Raw genomic sequence first — 20012 nt, 5'->3', positions numbered from 1 at the left:
CCGCTGGGTCCGGTGGATGGTGTGTTTATTCCTGGTGATGGTGATCCACAGGTCCTCACTCCGCTGTCTTTCCCCTCATTCGTACCTTTGTGTTCTGTCAGGTGGCTCCCTCGTTTGGTGGTTGTCGGTTCGGACCCCATTAGTTCTCCGTCTCCTAGAGGGGGGGGGGTCCCACTGGCTGTGTCATTGCCATCGCTGTCTCCATCTTCTGGGACATCGTCTGAGCCTCCGCATAGTTCTGCTCCACGCTGAACATCCTCCCTGGACAGTACACAGTGCCGTGGAGCTTACTGTGGCTGTCGAGTGCCTCGCTCTCGGTGTCATAGTGGTGCGGCGCATTCACCGTTACGTCGTCTGGTTGTTCGGTCTCGGCGTCAAATACCCGTGGCGTTCTATCGGTGCGCTGAGTCCTCTCCTGCAGCTGGACTTGGTAGTCAGCTCTCAGTTGGTGGACACTGCTGCGCCCGCTGAATTCTCCCACAACTCCCTCGCAGGTCGAACATGGCTGCGGGCTGTGTCTTACTTCCATCTCCTGCCCACGAAGTTCAGCGATCGGGTATTCGGCTGCCTTTTCTGACGTCAATCCAGTCTTGAACTGGGCCCAGCTTTTCTCAAGTTTTCCAAACTGGGCCTCGATGTTTTCCTTGAGTTTCCCAAACTGGATCTCGACGTTCTTCTCGAGTTTTCCTAACTGGGCCTCGATGTTTTTAGCCAAGGAAATAAACTGTTTAAACATCACCATGGTGCTCTGGTCCTTCATTTTCGAGTCCAATAGATTCTATGAATCCTGTCATGGTCACCAGTTAACGTATCCACAAAGACGCACACGAGATGCTGTCAGCTGGCACAATTATTTTATTCACATCTATTTACAAATTAAACACAAATATAACCTTAATCACTGCTGTCACAACAAAACACACACATCACAAGCTGCCATTTTAAAACAACTGCCAATGGCTGCACATGGAGATTACAACCTTAACACACAGTTGAAACAGATGACTGCATAAAAGCATGTCACAAGTATAATCTTGCTACACCATAACTCTACTGAACAATAACTCTCTAACCACTAACGAACTGTCACCATCAAGATTGTCTTCTTATATATATCCTGACCAGGCTTCCAGAAAGTTATCTTATATATATATATAAAAAAACTACTACCTTTGTGAAAATTCTAGAGTGCAAATACATAGGCATAATGTACAGAATATTCTCGCGTTCTAGTGCCGGTTACCATTCTGGAAGTTACAGTGTGTTTCACAATTATGGATTACAAATTATATATACAGGTAAGAATAAATAATAATACAGGATTTTACGTTAATTGAACTGATATAAATGTTTATGTACAGCACGTTTCATGACATAACCTCACACACAATACAATCATTCAACTACTAAATAATAATACTAAATGGCTGTACATCACTTTATAGCCCTGATAATAATAATAATAATAATAATATTTCGAGCTCGATATTTGCATTAGTTACCCATGGGTGAGAGAATAGTGTTTTCAATTATATCCGTTTATCGCAGTTGCGTCAAACTCACTCTGTGGTTCCCCTGAATGAATCACGACTGTTACAATAAATACCCGATAGACTATCAGATTTAGGATCGTTAGCTGTTAAAGCATAAACTAAAATAATATAAGTGTTGTAAATGCAATGAATACAAATATCTCACAGGTTTGAACATTGTAATTACAGGTGTTTGGACCACGAGGGATGTTGCAGTGTAATGATGAACAGCCCATGTGCGGATTTGACTCCTACCTAGGACTTGGAGGTCACAGAAAGTCTCCGATATACTACAGTTTTCCATCACGATACAAAATTGCATATGGTCTGGAAATGGAACATTTCCTCCAAGTTGTCGAAGGTAAAAGCACTAACTTCACTGACATAGCAATAAATGATAGATAATAATAAATACTGAGGTTACTTACTGTATAACTACAGGTGTTGAAATTATAGCTTCAATTTTTCTATTTATACTAAAAATGTTATTAAAAATAGCATTAATTAGCAATAAACTGTTTCGCTATCTGCAAAACTTAACTATAACCCCCCCAGCATAAAACGCATTATTGGCAAAGGTAAATGATATAAATGTCACCTTATAAAACTTCTAGGAGAGTGATTTGTTCCTTACCTAGGCCAGAGACCCACCAGTTATTGCCCAGAAATATATTTACTTTTATAACCTAAAACCGTAAATGGTAGAAAATTTTCCGTACCGCTGGCATCCTTGTTGACAAAATTTCAATGTGATATCACTCCCAGAATTGTACACAAGATAGATGTTAAGACCTACTGTAGCAAAATAAAATCCCCTAAACTAAACTTGATATATTTTTCACACCCTTCACTCAAGCATATATGCTGTAACTAAGCCAGTGGTGATAATGAATTATCACTCACATTTTTTGTCCCACACAAGCCACACATGACAGTGTTTTTGACAGACTACAAAGCTTTAAAGTTACATTATATTCTTTTAATTGCATCTCCGAATCATTGTGCCACCTCTTCTGCTTAGATTTTTTTTTTGTTTGTTTTTCTTCACAAGTTGATTTTCGTCACACCGACACAGATAAGTCTTGTGGCGACGGTGGGATAGGAAAGGCCTAAGAGTGGGAAGGAAGCGGCCGTGGCCTTAAGATACAGCCCCAGCATTTGCCTGGTGGGGAAACCACGGCAAACGATCTTCAGGGCTGCCGACAGTGGGGTTTGAACCCACTATCTCCCGAATACTGGATACTGTTACAAGTTATAAATCTCATTATAAACAGTATTATCAATCAATAACTACTGATCTGCATTTAGGGCAGTCGCCCATGTGGCAGATTCATTATCTGTTGTTTTCCTAGCCTTTTCTTAAATGATTGCAAAGAAATTGGAAACTCATTGAACATCTCCCTTGGTAAGTTATTCCAATCCCTCACTCCCCTTTGCATAAACAAATATTTGCCCCAATTTGTCCTCTTAAAATTCCAACTTTATCTTCATATTGTGATCCTTCCTACCTAAAGACACCACTCAAACTTATTCGACTACTGATGTCCTCCCATGCCTCCACTGATAGCTCGGAACATACCACTTAGTCGAGCAGCTCGTCCCCTTTCTCCTAAGTCTTCCCAGCCCAAACTTTGCAACATTTTTGTAACGCTACTCTTTTGTAGGAAATCGCACAAAACAATTCAAGCTGCTTTTCTTTGCATTTTTTCCAGTTCTTGAATCAAGTAATCCTGGTGAGGGTTCCATACACTGGAACCATACTCTAGATGGGGTCTTACCAGAGACTTATATACCCTCTCCTTTACATCCTTACTACAACCACTAAATACCCTCATAACCATGCGCAGAGATCTGCATCCTTTATTTACAATCATATTTATGTGATTACCCCAATGAAGATCTTTCCGTATATTAATACCTAGGTATTTACAATGATCCCCAAAGGGAACTTTCACCCCCATCAATGCAGTAATTAAAACTGAGAGGACTTTTCCTATTTGTGAAACTCACAATCTGACTTATAATCCCGTTTATCATCATACCAATGCCTACTGTCCATCTCACAACATTATCAAGGTCATTTTGCAGTTGCTCACAATCTTGTAACTTATTTATTACTCTGTACAGAATAACATCATCTGCAAAAAGCCTTATCTCTGATTCCACTTCTTTACACATATCATTGATATATATATAAGAAAACATAAAGGTCCAATAATACTGCTCTGGTGAATTCCCCTCTTAATTATTACAGGGACAGGTAAAGCATCACCTACTCTAATTCTCTGAGTTCTATTTTCTAGAAACATAGCCACCCATTCAATCACTCTTTTGTCAAGTCCAGTTGCACTCATTTTTGCCAGTAGTCTCCCATGATCTACCCTATTAAATGCCTTAGGCAGGTCAATCGTGATACAATCCAACTGACCTCCTGAATCCAGGATATCTGCTATAACTTGCTGGAATCCTACAAGTTGAGCTTCAGTGGAATAACCTTTCCTAAACCCAAACTGCCTTCTATCATACCAGTTATAAATTTTGCAAACATGTCTTATATAATCTGAAAGAATGCTTTCTCAAAGCTTACATGCAATGCTTGTCAAGCTTTATGTCTATCACCCTTTATACACAGGGTCTACTATAGCAACTCTCCATTCATTTGGTATAGTTCCTTCATGCAAACAATAATCAAATAAGTACTTCAGATATGGTACTATATCCCAACCCATTGTCTTTAGTATATCTCCCAAAACCTTATCAATTCCAGCTGCTTTTCTAGTTTTCAATTTTTGTATCTTACAGTAAATGTCATTGCTGTCATAGGTAAATTTTAATACTTCTTTAGTATTAGTCACCTCCTCTATCTGGACATTATCCTTGGAGATCAGAATATCAAAGTTTACAAACAAATGAAGTATACCACCATTCCAATACTTCACAATCCTTCTATTTAGGATACAAACATTATACAGATGTTAAAATTGGGACATGTTTCGCTTAAACATAGTAAGCATTATTAGCCAGAAAAACATAACCCCAAAGTTATGTCAGGGCCCTTAATCTGGTTTCGTAAAGTAGAATTGTTCACTAAGGTCCAATTGTCCACATTAGTAAAATTTGAATCAACCATAAAAGCTAGTCTAATTATTATAAGTGAATGTTTAGTATTGCTATGCCATATAAAAGGAGAAAACTATGAAATATTACATCAAAATTATAATTTGGCCATGTGTGAAGGAATCAGTCATTACAATCTTAATAATATAACTAGTTCATAGCTGTGTTCTTCAATCTTTGTAGAAACATCAGATTAAATGAAGTACCGGTATAGATAAATAAAATCACTGGTTAAAATCTCATTCCAATTTGTCAAAAAACGAGAGTCAGGTAAAAGGAATTCACAGAATAGTTAGTTGAAAAATGAAAGTTTGTAAAGTTTAGTTGAATTCCACCTGAAAGGGCATGAATGTGTGGAAATTTGTCCAACTTTCTTCCAGGTGGTGAGCTAAAGCCATAAACTGTTGTACTTGAATTCCATATTCGCGCCCTTTCAGTCGGAATTCAAGACTGGTGTAGTATAATATTAATAAAATATAATTAAAGATTTTTCTCGAAAACTGGTAATGCAATTCTTCCTGTTCTGGGTTACTGTAGTCACGTCCTAGTTCGTGAACCATGGGCAATGGCTGAATGGCCTAGTAAGTGGTCCTAAGAGTCGGGATACAGTTGCTACGGAATGGGAGGGGGCATCTCGGATATATTCTGAACCATGGCCCTCCTTGTGGTCAGGCGGGTAGGGTTATACAATTCACCGTGGTCTCTAACCCGTTAGAGGAGAGATCCTCACTTGGACCATGTATAAGTAGGGTAGCATCCTGCTTTATGAATTTACCAAGCTCAGAACATTTTAAGCAAATCTCGGACCTTCGGGAATAACGGAGTCCCACTCCCATTTGACAGGCGAGAGACTCCTTGGAAACAACTTGGCGAACGAAATGGAATTCGATGGGGAGCTATCAATATTAACGGGGCTTATGGAAGAAAGAAAGAAAGTAGAACTGGCTGAGTCAGCTAGGATGTGCTAGGAGTAAGTGATATTCGGGTAACGGGAGATAACGAGGAAGGGATAGGAGATAATAAAGTGGACTTGACGGGTGTTAAAAAGGGAAAGGTAGAGTCTGGGGTAGGGATGTTCATCAGGAGTACTATTGCACGCAACAAAGTTTCTGTTAGGCACGTATACGAGCAAATGATGTGAGTAAATTTGGCAGTTGGAGGAATTAAGACATGAATTGTCTCAGTGTATTACCATGTGAGGATGCAAATGAGGATGAAATTGACAAGTTTTATGAAGCATTGAGTGACATCGTAGTTAGTCAACAGAAAGAATAGGATAGTGCTAATGTGCGATTTCAATGCAAGAGTTTGAAATAGAAATTGAAGGGTATGAAAGGGTGATTGGTAAATGTGGGGAAGATATGGAAGCTAATAGGAATGGGAAGAGTCTGCTGGATTTCTGTGCTAGTACGGGTTTAGCAGCTATGAATACATTCTTCAATTTAAAGTTAAAAATGTCATCTTCAACAATTATTTATTCGATACTAGTCGCGACGCTGTTTGGTGTCGTCTTCAGTTGAGCATACATCATAGAAACGGGCAATCATATGAAAATTACACGTACACAATATAAAATACATTATAACATATAATGTATAACTGTTGTACTTTAATCTAAACAACAAATTGTTTTGTATTGAAAAAGGTGGACCAATAAGTTCCTTTCAAAACTTTGTACATTCTTCAAGCATAAGGCTATTCACTGCTACACATGGGAGGCTAAGGTTACCAGATCCATAATAGACTATATCATAACCAACTTCAAGTCCGATTCGCTGGCTGCATGGTTAGCGTACTGGCCTTTGGTTCAGAGGGTCCTGGGTTCGATTCCTGGCCGGGTCGGGGATTTTAACCTTCATTGGTTAATTCCAATGGCTCGGGGGCTGAGTGTTTGTGCTGTCCCCAACATCCCTGCAACTCACACTTAACACTAACATTCACCGCAATAACATGCAGTTACCTACACATGGCAGATGCCACCCACCCTCGTTGGAGGGTCTGCCTTACAAGGGCTGCACCCGGCTAGAAATAGCCACACAAAATTATATTATACCAACTTCAAAATCAGGAAATCTGTTAGGAATGTACAGGTTTTTTGGGGATTTTTCGATGAAACAGACCAGTATCTGATCTGTAGTGAACTAAGTATTTTTAGGCCTAGGATATAGAAAGTGAAATCTGTCTGCAAATGAATAAGGGTAGAAAATCTCCAGGATGAGGAAATTAGACAGAAGTACATGGATATAATTAGTGAGAATTACTGAACAGTGGACAGTAAACAGGTTCAGGATATAGAAAGAGAATGGATGGCATACAGGGATGATGTAGTAGCAATAGCAAGGGAATGCCTAGAAGCAACTGTGTGTAAAGATGGGGAAAAGCGAACATCTTGGTGGAATGATGAAGTGAGAGCAACTTGTAAACGTAAAAAAGAAGGCTTAGCAGAAATGGCTCCAAACAAGGTCTGATGCAGACAGGGAATTGTACATAGGTGAAAGAAACAGAGCGAAACGAACAGTTGTTGAATCCAAAAAGAAGTCGTGGGAAGATCTTGGTAATAACCTGGAAAGGCTAGGTCAAGCAGCAGGGAAACCTTACTGGACAGTAATAAAGAATCTTAGGAAGGGAGGGAAAATGGAAATGAACAGTGTTTTGGGTAATTCGGGTGAACTCGTAATAGATCCCAGGGAATCAATGGACAGGTGGAATAAATATTTTGAAAATCTTCTCAATGTAAAAAGAAATCTTCATGGTGGTGTCAAAAACAATGGAGCTCATGGGGAGGAAGAAAATGATGTTGGTGAAATTACGCTTGAGGAAGTGGAAAGGATGGTAAATAAACTCCACTGTCATAAAGCAGCAGGAACAGATGAAATTAGACCTGAAAAGGTGAAGTATAGTGGGAAGGCAGGGATGAAATGGCTTCATAGAATAATAAGACTAGCATGGAGTGTTGACGAGATACCTTCAGACTGGACAAAATCAGTAACTGCACGTATCTATAAGCAAGGGTAGAGGATGGATTGCAACAACTATCGAGGTATCTCACTGATTAGTATACCAGGCAAAGTATTCACTGGCATTTTGGAAAGGAGAGTGCGATCAGTGGTCGAGAGGAAGTTGGATGAAAACCAGTGTGGTTTGACCAAAGAGGGGCTGTCAGGATTAGATTTTCAGTATGCGCCAGGTAAATGAAAAATGCAACGAGAGGAACAGACAGTTGTTTGTTTCATGGATCTAGAGAAAGCATATGACAGGGTACCGAGGGGAAAAGATGTTCGCCATACTGGGGGAATATGGGATCAAGGGTAATTATTAAAATCAATCAAAGGCTTTTATGTTGACAATTGGGCTGCAGTGAGAATTGATGGTAGAATGAGTTCTTGGTTCAGGGTACTTACAGGGGTTAGACAAGGCTGTAATCTTTCACCTTTGTTGTTCATAGTTTACATGGATCATCTACTGAAAGGTATAAAGTGGCAGGGAGGGATTCAGTTAGGTGGAATTGTAGAAAGCAGTCTGGCCTATGCTGACGACTTGGTCTTAATGGCAGATTGTGCCAAAAGCCTGCAGTCCTCTGTTATGGAGGGTAAGAGAAGTAGAGGGAGACCAAGACGGTGATGGTTAGACTTAGTTTCTAATGATTTAAAGATAAGAGGTACCATATAGAACAAAATGAGGCCACAGCTCTAGTTGCAAACAGAGGATTGTGGCGACATTTAGTAAATTCACAGAGGCTTGCAGACTGCAGGCTAAAAGGCATAATGGTCTATAGTGTTGATGTATGTAGCATTAATTCAGCAAAATTGGAAAATGCCTTGAAAAATTAATATTTGAATTGAAGTATAACATTTGTTACCGGCAGCCTTTAAAATTATGATAATGTTTATTATTTTTGGTTTCTTCTTCTTTTTTTGCTTCCTTCTCATTAAGGTGTACGGGCTTCAATTTTTGAAATTCTGGACAAAGCCTGTGAGATTTTAGAAATTAAGAAACACACCCTGTGGTTAGAATACCTAAGGTTTTGTTTTTGCTTCAGATTTCAATAAAAAAAAGGTCCCATACGTAATGATTGCAAGTTTAAGGGCATTCGAACCGACAAGGTGAAAGATGGACCTCTATCACAACTCACGTTTAGATTATAGCCGGTATCTTACATTGCGCTGACACCTATAGCAGGGACCTTATGATTTCCCTTTTTTATGTGTACAAAAATCTCTTAGATATTTTTCCCATCCTCACCTGGATTTGAACCCAGAATGTTGAGCAGGCCAGTCAAAATGCCATTCTGCTGCTGAAATGTACCTAAAAAATGAAACCAATCGTCCAGAGATAGACTGTGAGGGAGGGAAATTACGAGTATGTCTTATGATATTATTGAGCTGATAAAATTACTGCTGAGCTACCTTGGAATAATAGCAACGATATTTAATGTTATTCTAACGCTCTCATGATCCCCGTACATGGATATTATTTTCCGCAGCACCTAGCATAGAGTGAGAGGCTATGATTGTAGCTGTAGTAACTCCAACTGGATCATGTGGCAACACAGCGCTCCTGCTCCTTTGCTCAGCGCCACGTACTGTGAGCTGTCAGAACACGCATGTTGTTTTAATAGGACTATGCTGCCACCTACGATTTCATTCTGTCTCTGATGGGGACGGCAGACCTCCTAGACGGTAACACCGTATCTCAGACCAGGAAGATTTTATCCGGTGAAGATGTTTGGTGAAAGTGTTGGTGACCGTTGCCTATATTAGGACGTGTTCCGGCATTCGTCTTAGTGCAGGAGAATGGAAAATCACAGAAAACCATTCTCAGGACTGCCGACTGTGGGTACCAGCACAGGAGAATATAATTCTGTCCAACAGCAATGAGGACATGAGCTAAACAGTTTATGGAATCGGTTCCACCAGACGTACACTCACCCAGAAAAAGACCGTGCGATTTAGGTTACGTAGCTATCAGTTTGGTGTCTGTAATACCACCAAATAATTCAAGTAGTAACTTAATGGAGGGATGTAGTTTCACACAATAATAGGGATAAATTATAAATTTCCTGTAAAAAATGCACGTTCTTTTTTCTTTTACCAAGTTCAAACTAAGCACTAGTCATTCAATTTGAGGTTCTCTGGAGGCACCGATTGAAAGCGCCAGAGCCTCCTCTCCATAAACAATTGCTCCGTTAACAGCACTGTGCAGCATCTTGGGGTTTCAATTTGTGAGCAGTTTGAAGTTTGTAGGGATACCAGTGTAAAATGTGCCGCAAGATCTTGTGAATTATTGAGCAGGGTAGCGACAATTCACATGACACAGCTCGAGCACTGGTTACAGAACTGGGAGAATTTCTTAATCATTTTCTTCAGCCCATTACTTGTCATGGGACCTCTTCTCTGCTGTTTCTGTCGGCGATATTCCCGCAATGCAGCGTTCATATTGCTACCATTCTGATAAAACAACTTCACTAGTAGTACACGGTCTCTCTTCTCAATAAGCATTACATTACACGCAGAAAAGTTCAACTTTCTTGCATTGCAACGAAGATTCACTTCACAAAAGGAATCAACAGGGATCACCAAGCAACAACCATGGGACCGACAAAATGCAATTCTATATGAAGACCCTTTTAATGTGAGTTATGGAATATTGCACATTCTGCCTGGTAGCAAAACTTGGAACTAATGATTTTTGTGGCAAAATTTGCGAGCGCATTGCTTAGTTACCATATCTACGAAATTTTAGACTCCTGCGATCATTACAGCCTGTGCCGTACTGCGCTGAATACCATAACTTCAATTGTGGACACCTGATACTTACTAGTGTCAGGCTCCTCAGTTTCCTCTTTCCTATCTGACGCTGAGGCCTAGGGAGTCTTTAATTTTGACATCCTTCATGGCCCTTTCCTTTCTTTTGTCGATACCTTCATTTATTGAAGTATCTGAGCTTTCCCTTCTGATTAGTATAAAGGATGGTTGCCCAGATGTACTTCCTCTTAAAACCACCACCACCACCACCACCACCACCACCACCACCTTGTACCATAAAAGTGATACCACAGTTTTCTCAAAACAACAACTTGTTACATATACAATTCTTATTTAAAAACAAATGAGATGAGTATTGCACACGTAGAAATGATTACTCATTAACTTATCATGTGTATTACTCAAAGTAATGCAAGAATCACGGAAAATATATTGAAAAGCAAACATATGAGGCAAATACCTTGGTATAATGCTACGTTCCTGATCTGCTATCCCATAGCTGTTCTAGCTCAACATCCACTTGAATAGTTTTTTTTTTTTTTTTTCTATTTCCTCTGTCCTAGGTCATCTTCTTTATGACACCTGTTGATGTTCATTTTGATAATAAAAATAATTATTCACTTGCCAAAGACAGAATAACACAGGCTACATACTGTAGAATGGATGGTCACTGTGATTGTTGTAATTTGGCGCGAGGGAAGCGGGCACATTTGACATAGACCATTGTTCTACGACTATCAAAGCATGTTTCACTTCAGAATTTTCTGCATAGTGATGTGCTCTGTTATCGTAAGCTAAAAGTAAGTGTACAGCTAGACTTTTATTCCGCAAATAACTATATATTTTATAAAAATGTAACATAGACCCTTGTTCGTGGTTATAATTCAATCATTTAAATCGCAAATCTAGCACCAAACTGCACTGATTTTTTCATACTAAACAGCAAGCAGGGCCAATAGAACATCGTATTTACTGCATAACAGCCAATCAACAATGGCATTCTGGCATAATTAGTTACACAGATATGTCTTGTGTGCTCACAAATTTTATCTTCATCTTTTGAAGACAGTTCTAATTGTGACTGTGATTGTCCTTTCTAAGCTTCTCTGCATAGATTCTGCTTTAAAATCATTTCTCTTTATTTCTACCAAACACTTACACTCCAAAATCCCTTATCTTAACCCTTAACACTCTTGCACTATGTTGCAGCCATCCTCGTTCACAGCGTTCTCCTTGTACTATCTTTTCTGACTGAGATCGACATGGTTGCCTAATGGAAGTATGTAGTGCTGTACTGGGAGTGAGGGGAGTTATGATGCATGTGGGCCAAATATACTAGAGTGCTATATGAAAAGGACTACTGTCTGGCAGGTTGGAAACTTTCGGGTGCTGGCGAAGCGAACGAAAATGTTATAAGAATCTGAAAACCAAGATAAATAAAATAAATGTATCATAAATATACAGAAATAATGCAGGGTTCACCTATAAAAAGTGAAGAATATCTGATTCCCTAGAGTATATGACTGCTAATTTTACATTCTAAATCTTGATTAATTTTAAATACAAGAAATATAACTTCCCAGGAATTAAAACAGTTCATTTGTACTATTAGAGTGCTATGTATAATTATTCTTGCTGGTCAATATTTCCCATTGCCTTGTTTTCTTGTAGTAGAAATATACATATTAAAAATGTGCAAATAGTGTAAATTCCTTTAATTTTTCCAGTACCTGTAAGCTTGGGGTTGGTTAATTTGCATTCCTCTATAGCTTTATCTACAACAGAATTGGTGGGAAAGATCACAGCCTGTTGAAGACTTTAGCTGAATATAAGGGATTTATCAATATTGAATGACTTGGTTGCATTCAACAAGTTTGTACGAATATCAAAATAATCACCTATATTGCATATATTTTTCCTCTTAAATGTATGTAGTTTTAATCTAAAGATAATATGTACAGTAGGAAGGTTAACATTCTTTTTTTTTTTTTTTTTTTTTCTCATCAGTTGGTCTATTGTAAATCTTGAATCTTCTTATTGCACTGGCCTTTGGTAATGGATTGAATTCCCAGCTGAGCTGTTAAAACTGCTATGTTTCAGGAACAAGGTGTTTGTGCTGTCTCTAACTTCTTTGTTACACACACGCACAGTGTTCCTTGACTACACCTACCTTCTGTGAAGATCTGTCTAAACAGTGCTCTGCCAAGGATATGACACCAATGTGAATACTCTCTGTTCCCATAAATCGTCCCGTGAGTGAGAGCGTAGAACACAACCATGGTATCTCCTGTCTGTCGCTTGAAGAGACTAAAAGGAGATCGTCAGGGGCATGGGGGCATGGATTGATGGCTGCTAGGCTCTCCTACAGAAGCAGAGTCTAGTATTGCTTCCACTTATTCGGACCATCTTTTCTATCTGATAGGCAATACTACAGTACCTTGGGCTCTTGCTAGTTCACCCCAGAAGATGTCGAGTGGTTATTGTTGGGAGGATGAAAGCTTCCCTTGTTTAATTATATTTAATCATTGTCTGCCTGCACGCCGGCCTCTCACCGCTGGATACCGTGACTCAAATCCCAGTCACTCTATGTGAGATTTGTGCTGAACAAAGCGGAGGTTTTTCTCCGGGTACTCCGGTTTTCCCTGTCATCTTTCATTCCAGCAACACTCTCCATTAACATTTCATTTCATCTGTCAGTCACTTATCATTGCCCCAGAGGAGTGAGACAGGCTTCGGCAGCCGGCACAATTCCTATCCTCGCCGCTAGACGGGGGCTTCATTCATTCCATTCCTGACCCGGTCTTGACAGGGTGCAGATTTTCATTTTCATAGTCTGCCTGGGAGCCACTACTGTTACGGTAAGTCTTTATAGTCTGACACTATGGCTGGCTTGTTTGAGTCTCATTGGAGGGAAAAAATTATTTCATCATCAGGGATGTTAACCAGGAGAGGTGGTGGTATACAATACCTAATCACATTTTTTTACAATTTGTTTTACGTCACACCGACTGTGATAGGTTTTATGGCGACGATGGGATAGGAAAGGCCTAGGAGTGGGAAGGAAGTGACCGTGGTCTTAATTAAGGTACAGCCCCAGCTTTGCCTGATGTAAAAATGGAAAACCACGGAAAACCATCTTCAGGGCTGCTGACAGTGGGGCTCGAACCTATTATCTCCCAGATGCAAGCTCACAGCTGCATACCCCTAACCGCACGGCCAACTCACTCGGTCCTAATCACTAGACTGCATACCACAACCTGGGTTTTATTTTAAACCTCTATGCAGTGCAGGCAAATGATGATGTTGGTTGTGATTCGCCCACTGGAACGGCGACGTTAAGTCTTGAGCAGACCCTAGGTGTTATTTGACAGGAGTAGCTCTATACCGACACTGAGTTTCACCCTCCCCCTACCTCATTATCACTACACACTGGACACAGAAATATGTATAATAGCATAATCTTCGCTGAGGCAAGGAGTTGCTAACTCGTTTGCCAAAGATTGTGATCCTCATTCATCTGTGTGCACTATCTGTCCATTATTACAACTAATGGACTTGTACCAAAGAGCCTGGGGATTACAATACAACCTTTAGTGTGTCCCTTAAAAGGGGATTTTTTTTTTTTTTTTTTTTTTCATTTATTGAAATGCATACCCTGTTATTGTGTTTATTAGTCTATTAGTTACTCAAGTACAGAATTTCAACTTCCTACATTAATTTTAATCCGTGCCGATGGGGCCTAAAATTTTAGAAAATAGCTGCTTAAAGGGTTTCTTAAATGTAGTTGTAGATGATCACTCAAAACAATTATTTTAGAGAAATATAAATGAAAACAGAAATTTATATAATGCTCTTCTTGTACGTAACAAAAAAGATACAATTTTTATAATTATTCATTTAGATATTTCCTCTTCAAAGTCTCTTTCTTACAGTCTGGGTAAATTTTTCTATGTTCTTGCATACAATGTAATAAGAAATGCTTCTGTTCTTCATCTGTGGTAATCAAACCATGAAAGTCTGTCATTAGTTCAACAGCTCTTTCAGCTGTGTCATTAACTGCATTTACGGTAGAAACCTTCTTTTTAGCTTCCACAAACGCCACATTGTCTTTCCATGAAGATACAATTTCTTGAAGGAAACCACTGTCAAGTTTCAGTCGTGAAAATAAATCTTTACTCTTGGGAGAAACAAAATCACTCAAAGATTTCCCTGAAACAAGAAAAAAAATACTTGTAGTGCCTATAAATAAAACAAATAAGTTCTAAATTAAATACCAGATTAAACACTACTAGTCTACTACATACCATAAAGAGAGCCAGACATCTCTTCTTTCGATGGAACATATCTCTTTCCGGAATCACCAAAGCGTTCTTTTTGTAAGTTTTCTACAATGTTTCCTTTAGTCTGCTCATCAACTTCATTATCAAAAATTGAAAGGATGGCTATTTCCTCTGACAAGTACCACAAGCGTTGACTGAACCTGTTTAAAGCCTCATTGGAAATCAACTTGTCAACTTTCTCGTAATCTTTTAAGGTCTTTAAAAAACAAAAATCTTGATTCGGCGCTTTTATCACCAAACTACATCCAAGCCAGGGCTTCACGTAAACTGCCACAATGAATAAACAAACATCTTGTAAAGCTTGTTTGTCCTTAGCGCTCATTTTAAACTGGGACTTCAGTAAACACATTTTCAAGGAGTAAATAGCTCTTGCCATTCATCGTGCTTGATGCATTGGACCAGGAGGTCTGATTTTTATTTTATTTTTAATGTCTCCACCCAGAAAAACAATAGCGAGCTCAATGAGCTCGCAATAATCATCTCGTACAGTCAATTTTGCCAGCTCATTGTTAAAAAACATCACCAATTCAACAATATTTGCCTCACAGAGATGTTATTGGACAAAATCAGTGCACGGTTCGATGGCACTAGGATTAATATTCTTCCAGTTGTCTCTAAACTTTTTGAACAGCGGAATATCAGGACTCCTAGTGATTTGTTGGATCTTTGATTCAAACACACTTTTGAGCACCAGTTCGTAAATATGATGGCGGCAAGGAAAGAGTAACAACTCTCTTTCTAGTTTTTGCTCTAAAAGCACACAAGCTCCGTTCGAGCATCCTGTATTAAATGCTGTTGTGTCACAGCACATTATTTGTACCTTATCATCCAGGTTCCAGTCATGAAGGGCATTTGACACTGCTTTCGCTTGCTCTTTGCCGGAAGAGTTGTCTAACTTAGGCACAGCAAGAAGTTGTTCTTCCTCGTCATATGAAATAATAATTGGTAGGTGGTGTTCTTTAGAACTTCTTACGTCCAGAGCAGGTAACAATTTTCCATCCCAATGAGCAGTAACTACTTCAAGCACGTTATTCTGAAAATCGGATTTAATAGATCTTGCTCTATCTTTTCTCATTTGTGTTTGAAAGCGTTGAATAGAAGATTTGTTGATCGGGTAATTGTCAGAACTAAGACCAAGTGCTTCTACTACAGACTGAATTATATAAACAGAATCTCTGATGCTTAGTTCACATCTGTCTAAAGTTGCAACTAATTTAGATGTGATAAAATATTTTCTTCCTCTTCTTGTCGACGTAGCTAAAGAACTTACAGATTGAGATGTGGATGGCAGAGATTCTTCCAGGCTTTCTTCAGAGCTTGTGGATTGTTCTTCTACATCTTCATATGTATCAAAAGTCTGTAAAGTTGCAGATTACAATGAGCTCGCAGAAGGCATTTGCTTTAGTCTCTTTTTATCTTCTGCGAGTTTTCTCAGCCTGGCCCTTTCTTCAATATCAGGCAACTTTTTGTCAACACCCGCTAGGCACCCCGGACACCCTGGCTCTCTTTGCTTTTGAAAAAATATTTTATTTTCTTCAATTTTTATTCTTTCAAGAGCATCAGCATGTGCGATATCGAATGAATTATCTAATTCAAGTTTAAAGTTCTCTTCGCAGCGCCTATGTAAATCCTGAATCTTCTTGCTATTTTTTTGCAGTTCTCGCCAGACCTGATAAAGATCCACTAACTTCTTAACACAATTAGGCATAGCTCTGGTAGGTATTCTAGCCTTTTCCCAGAATATATTGCACTCCCGAATGACAAGATTTGCGCTTTCACTAACAGTCAACTTAACCTCACGTATGTTAAAAAATAGAACTGCGAGAACTTGACGATTAGATGGTAATTTTGCGCCTGTTATCTGGTGATTTACTTCACCAATCAAGGAAATGCTTTTTTTATTGCTCCTTAGTTCCACTGACATCTTCGAAATATAAAAATCCGTGATAGCTATCCGATAAGCAAAAACTAAGCAACAATAACAATGAGAACGCGCCACTCTTGTGGCGCAACTTGTATCGACATGTTTGCGCGCAAGTCGGCACGGGTTGCACTGTTCCAAATAAGGAAAAAAATTGTTTTTGGGTGTTTTAGGCCGAAATGAATAAAACAATAACCTATGCATTGCAAAATTAAAACTCTGAAAAATAAGGGACACCCTACAATACATGTTCATTTTAATAATAATTTTATAGATTGTTTAGCTTATATTAATTCTTGCTTGTTTAAACAGGAAAAGAGAAGTTGTCAATCCTTGGACGCGAGACACTTACTGCCAGCAAGATTGCATCAGCACTGGAACGATCGGCAAAAACAGGAAAATATGTTGACCTCCAGTGGGAGCCTCATGAATTGCCAGCAAATGCATAGAAAACAATTATACTCAGACTCATAAAATTTAAAATATTTAGATCATAAATAAATGTAAGAATTTTCAAGTAATTTCTATACTTATCAGAGGGTGGATGTAAACTTACATTCTGATGACAATAACAGATATGATCTAATATGGTATAATTAATTAAAACTTACTATGTAATTAATAAGAACTACCTTTAAAAATGAGGGATTGGACATTACATCCATTCACCTACCACTTACTTATATTACGACAATAAAGAACGTTTGGTATTACAGCATAAAATTGGAAGTTACTGTGTACAGAATGTAAGCCCATTCTTTTCAAGAATTTATAAAATGATATAGGCCTAATACAGTATCCCAACAGTACTTCTTGTTGTTCATAAAATTACTATTGCTATTACTATTCATCTGGCACATGCAAACATTTAATGATCGAAGTATTTGTCAAAGAAATATATCAGAAAGATACCACATTGGACAACAATGTGTGAATGCAGATGTTAGAAGCTTGTTCAGTTATTACTGTTTTGCACACTGTATCTTTACAGGATTGTGGGAAGAGCAAACTTTAAATCTCTAGACTTTCATCACACCTGCATCCTGTGAGGAATTAGTTGTATCCAATTAAATCAATGAGTATTTACATTGTAACAGAACCTACTTTGAGAAAAATATGCCACGTTATTTATTGTATATGTCTCACGATCTTGAGTAAGCAGTGATGAATTCTCTGTGCTTTTGTATTGCAATACCCATACATAAAATATGAAATTAATACTAATTGTATTAGCTATTTCTTGATTATTATCAACCACATATTCCCACACTGGTGAACATCGACATTATTGCAAAATTCTTAAATATGTTTATGCCCTAAATATTTTGAATTTGATTTAAAGAGCCAGAAAACATGGCTGAAAATAATGAACAGTTATATAGAGTGCATTCAGATGTCTATATGTATTGGAAAATGAAACTAAATTTATTAAAACTCTGGAAGTCTGTATACAACCTTAGAATTATACTCTTCAAAAATAGTTTAGAAGTATAAACAATGAAAACATAATATAAAATCATACCAAAATTCTTACACTGAGAATATCAACACAGCATGGTCCTATAAGCACATGTGTACATATGCCTTATATTTATAACAAAGAAAATACCTCTTGAAAGAAATTCAAACCAGAAACATCAACAAACATACAGACATGTATAACTTAACTGGTGTTTCCAAACTCGTGCAGTATATACCAAAACTTCTACACTTTACAAACCATATCAGAGTACTCAAATAAAACATAGGATTTGCATTTGTCAATCATTTACCATACACAGGGCACAAATATGCAGAGATCAACACAAGTATGAAAATTCTATGCTTCACCCATATTGGTAGGGATGGGAAACAAGAGCGTATGTCTTGCAGAGGAGGCACGTCTCAAACCTCTCAAGAAGAGTAAGCACGTTTGTTACATCATCTTGTACATTGAGAATGATACCACGCTACAATGTCTCGGCCAGCTGGAGAAGGCAGGAGGCAGTCTTGTTTCCATTCATAGCAAATTAAGTGTACATGCAAGTGGGAAGAAAGTTGGTAGGTGGTCTGATTTATCACAGTCAAATCATGAGGTAGATAGTAAAATCTATTATTTTGCAAAATGTATTTTGAGCACTCGTTTATGGATATTAAGAGAAAGTAATCTGCTGGGAACAATATTTGATCCTCAGCTGGGGGACATCATAAATACTTTGGTGGATCACGTGTACTCAGGTGATATTTGTTGTTATTTGTCAATAAGGATTAACCATGTTGTTTTTAACTTATTTCAACCAAGCACACATAACGGATAAACACTGCACGTCATATTATTCTTGATGCTACCTCTCTAATGGAAGATTCATCAAATGCAAACCACAAGCATAGACTGTGAAACAAACTTTTATCTTGCATGTTTTTATAATAGTGAATATTGGTTTTTATGCAAACCACAACACAAGACTACAAAGACTTTATCCTGCATGTTCTCACTATTTTTATAGACTTCGTTTTTAACACTCAAACTTATGTATATATTTTTGTGTTTATGTCTTGTCAACTTTGTTTCACTGTGGCTAAAGATGACCAACAAGTAGGTTGAAACTAGTTCCAGTTGATGTTTCCATAACTGGTATCATTTAATAAATGAGTAGGCCTACTAAATAGGCAGATCCTTTATCAATTTGAATTGTGTATGGTAATCTGAAGGCAATTAATCTTAAAACAGATATTGCACATGTTATGAAATATTAACAAAAAATATGGTCTTTTAAAACACCTCAAGTCCTGCACTTAGAGACACAAATGTTCACAGCATGTTGCAGCACTCACACGGAGAGCAAACCACCATCTGCTTTGACTCAAGAGGGGCTATGAGATTCTTGAGATTCTGGCTATGCCCTCAACTCTCAAGCGAAAATTTCCATTCCTACCTAACAGACATGCCCTTAATACTCTAGAACCATACTAGATATATACAATAGAACCTCCATTATCCGGGCTAATGAATGTCAGGGATTCACACTGAAAATCAAATATATGGATAATGGTTTCTTTCCTTGGCCTGTAACTGTCACCCTGTGGTTGTGTAAATCTGATACATTTGAACATATCATTATTGTTAGCCTTTCTTTACTGATGAATTAAAAGCATTGAAACATCCATATACACTACAGCACTTTATAACAAGCTGTTATTTTGAAAGTAAGACGTATTCTTATTCTAAGAGTCTGCGATAATTTCTCCCATATGAGATCTGATGGTTCTTAAATTTATTAAATAAGAGTAGTTACAATTCTGCTGTTCAAAGAAGTTAATCAACAGGTCACCCACTTCCTCTAGCAGATTCTTTTTT

The 20012-nt window shown here is 38.2% G+C and overlaps 1 protein-coding gene across 1 annotated transcript in view; it reads left to right on the top strand.

Moving 5' to 3' along the window:
* Positions 1-18151, top strand: part of LOC136876509 (uncharacterized oxidoreductase YrbE) — an 85920-nt gene extending 67769 nt beyond the window's left edge. Inside the window, exons 7-8 of the mRNA XM_067150523.2 lie at positions 1722-1893; positions 16988-18151. Of these exons, the coding sequence (XP_067006624.2) occupies positions 1722-1893; positions 16988-17124 (309 nt within the window). The 3' untranslated portion in view covers positions 17125-18151. The remainder of the gene's footprint in view (positions 1-1721; positions 1894-16987) is intronic.
* The last annotated feature ends 1861 nt before the right edge of the window (positions 18152-20012 follow it).

This window comes from Anabrus simplex, chromosome 6 (assembly GCF_040414725.1).
Source record: "Anabrus simplex isolate iqAnaSimp1 chromosome 6, ASM4041472v1, whole genome shotgun sequence".
NCBI lineage: Eukaryota > Metazoa > Arthropoda > Insecta > Orthoptera > Tettigoniidae > Anabrus > Anabrus simplex.
The sequence above is the reverse complement of the archived record's forward strand: the minus strand, read 5'-3'. Positions and strand labels throughout refer to the sequence as shown.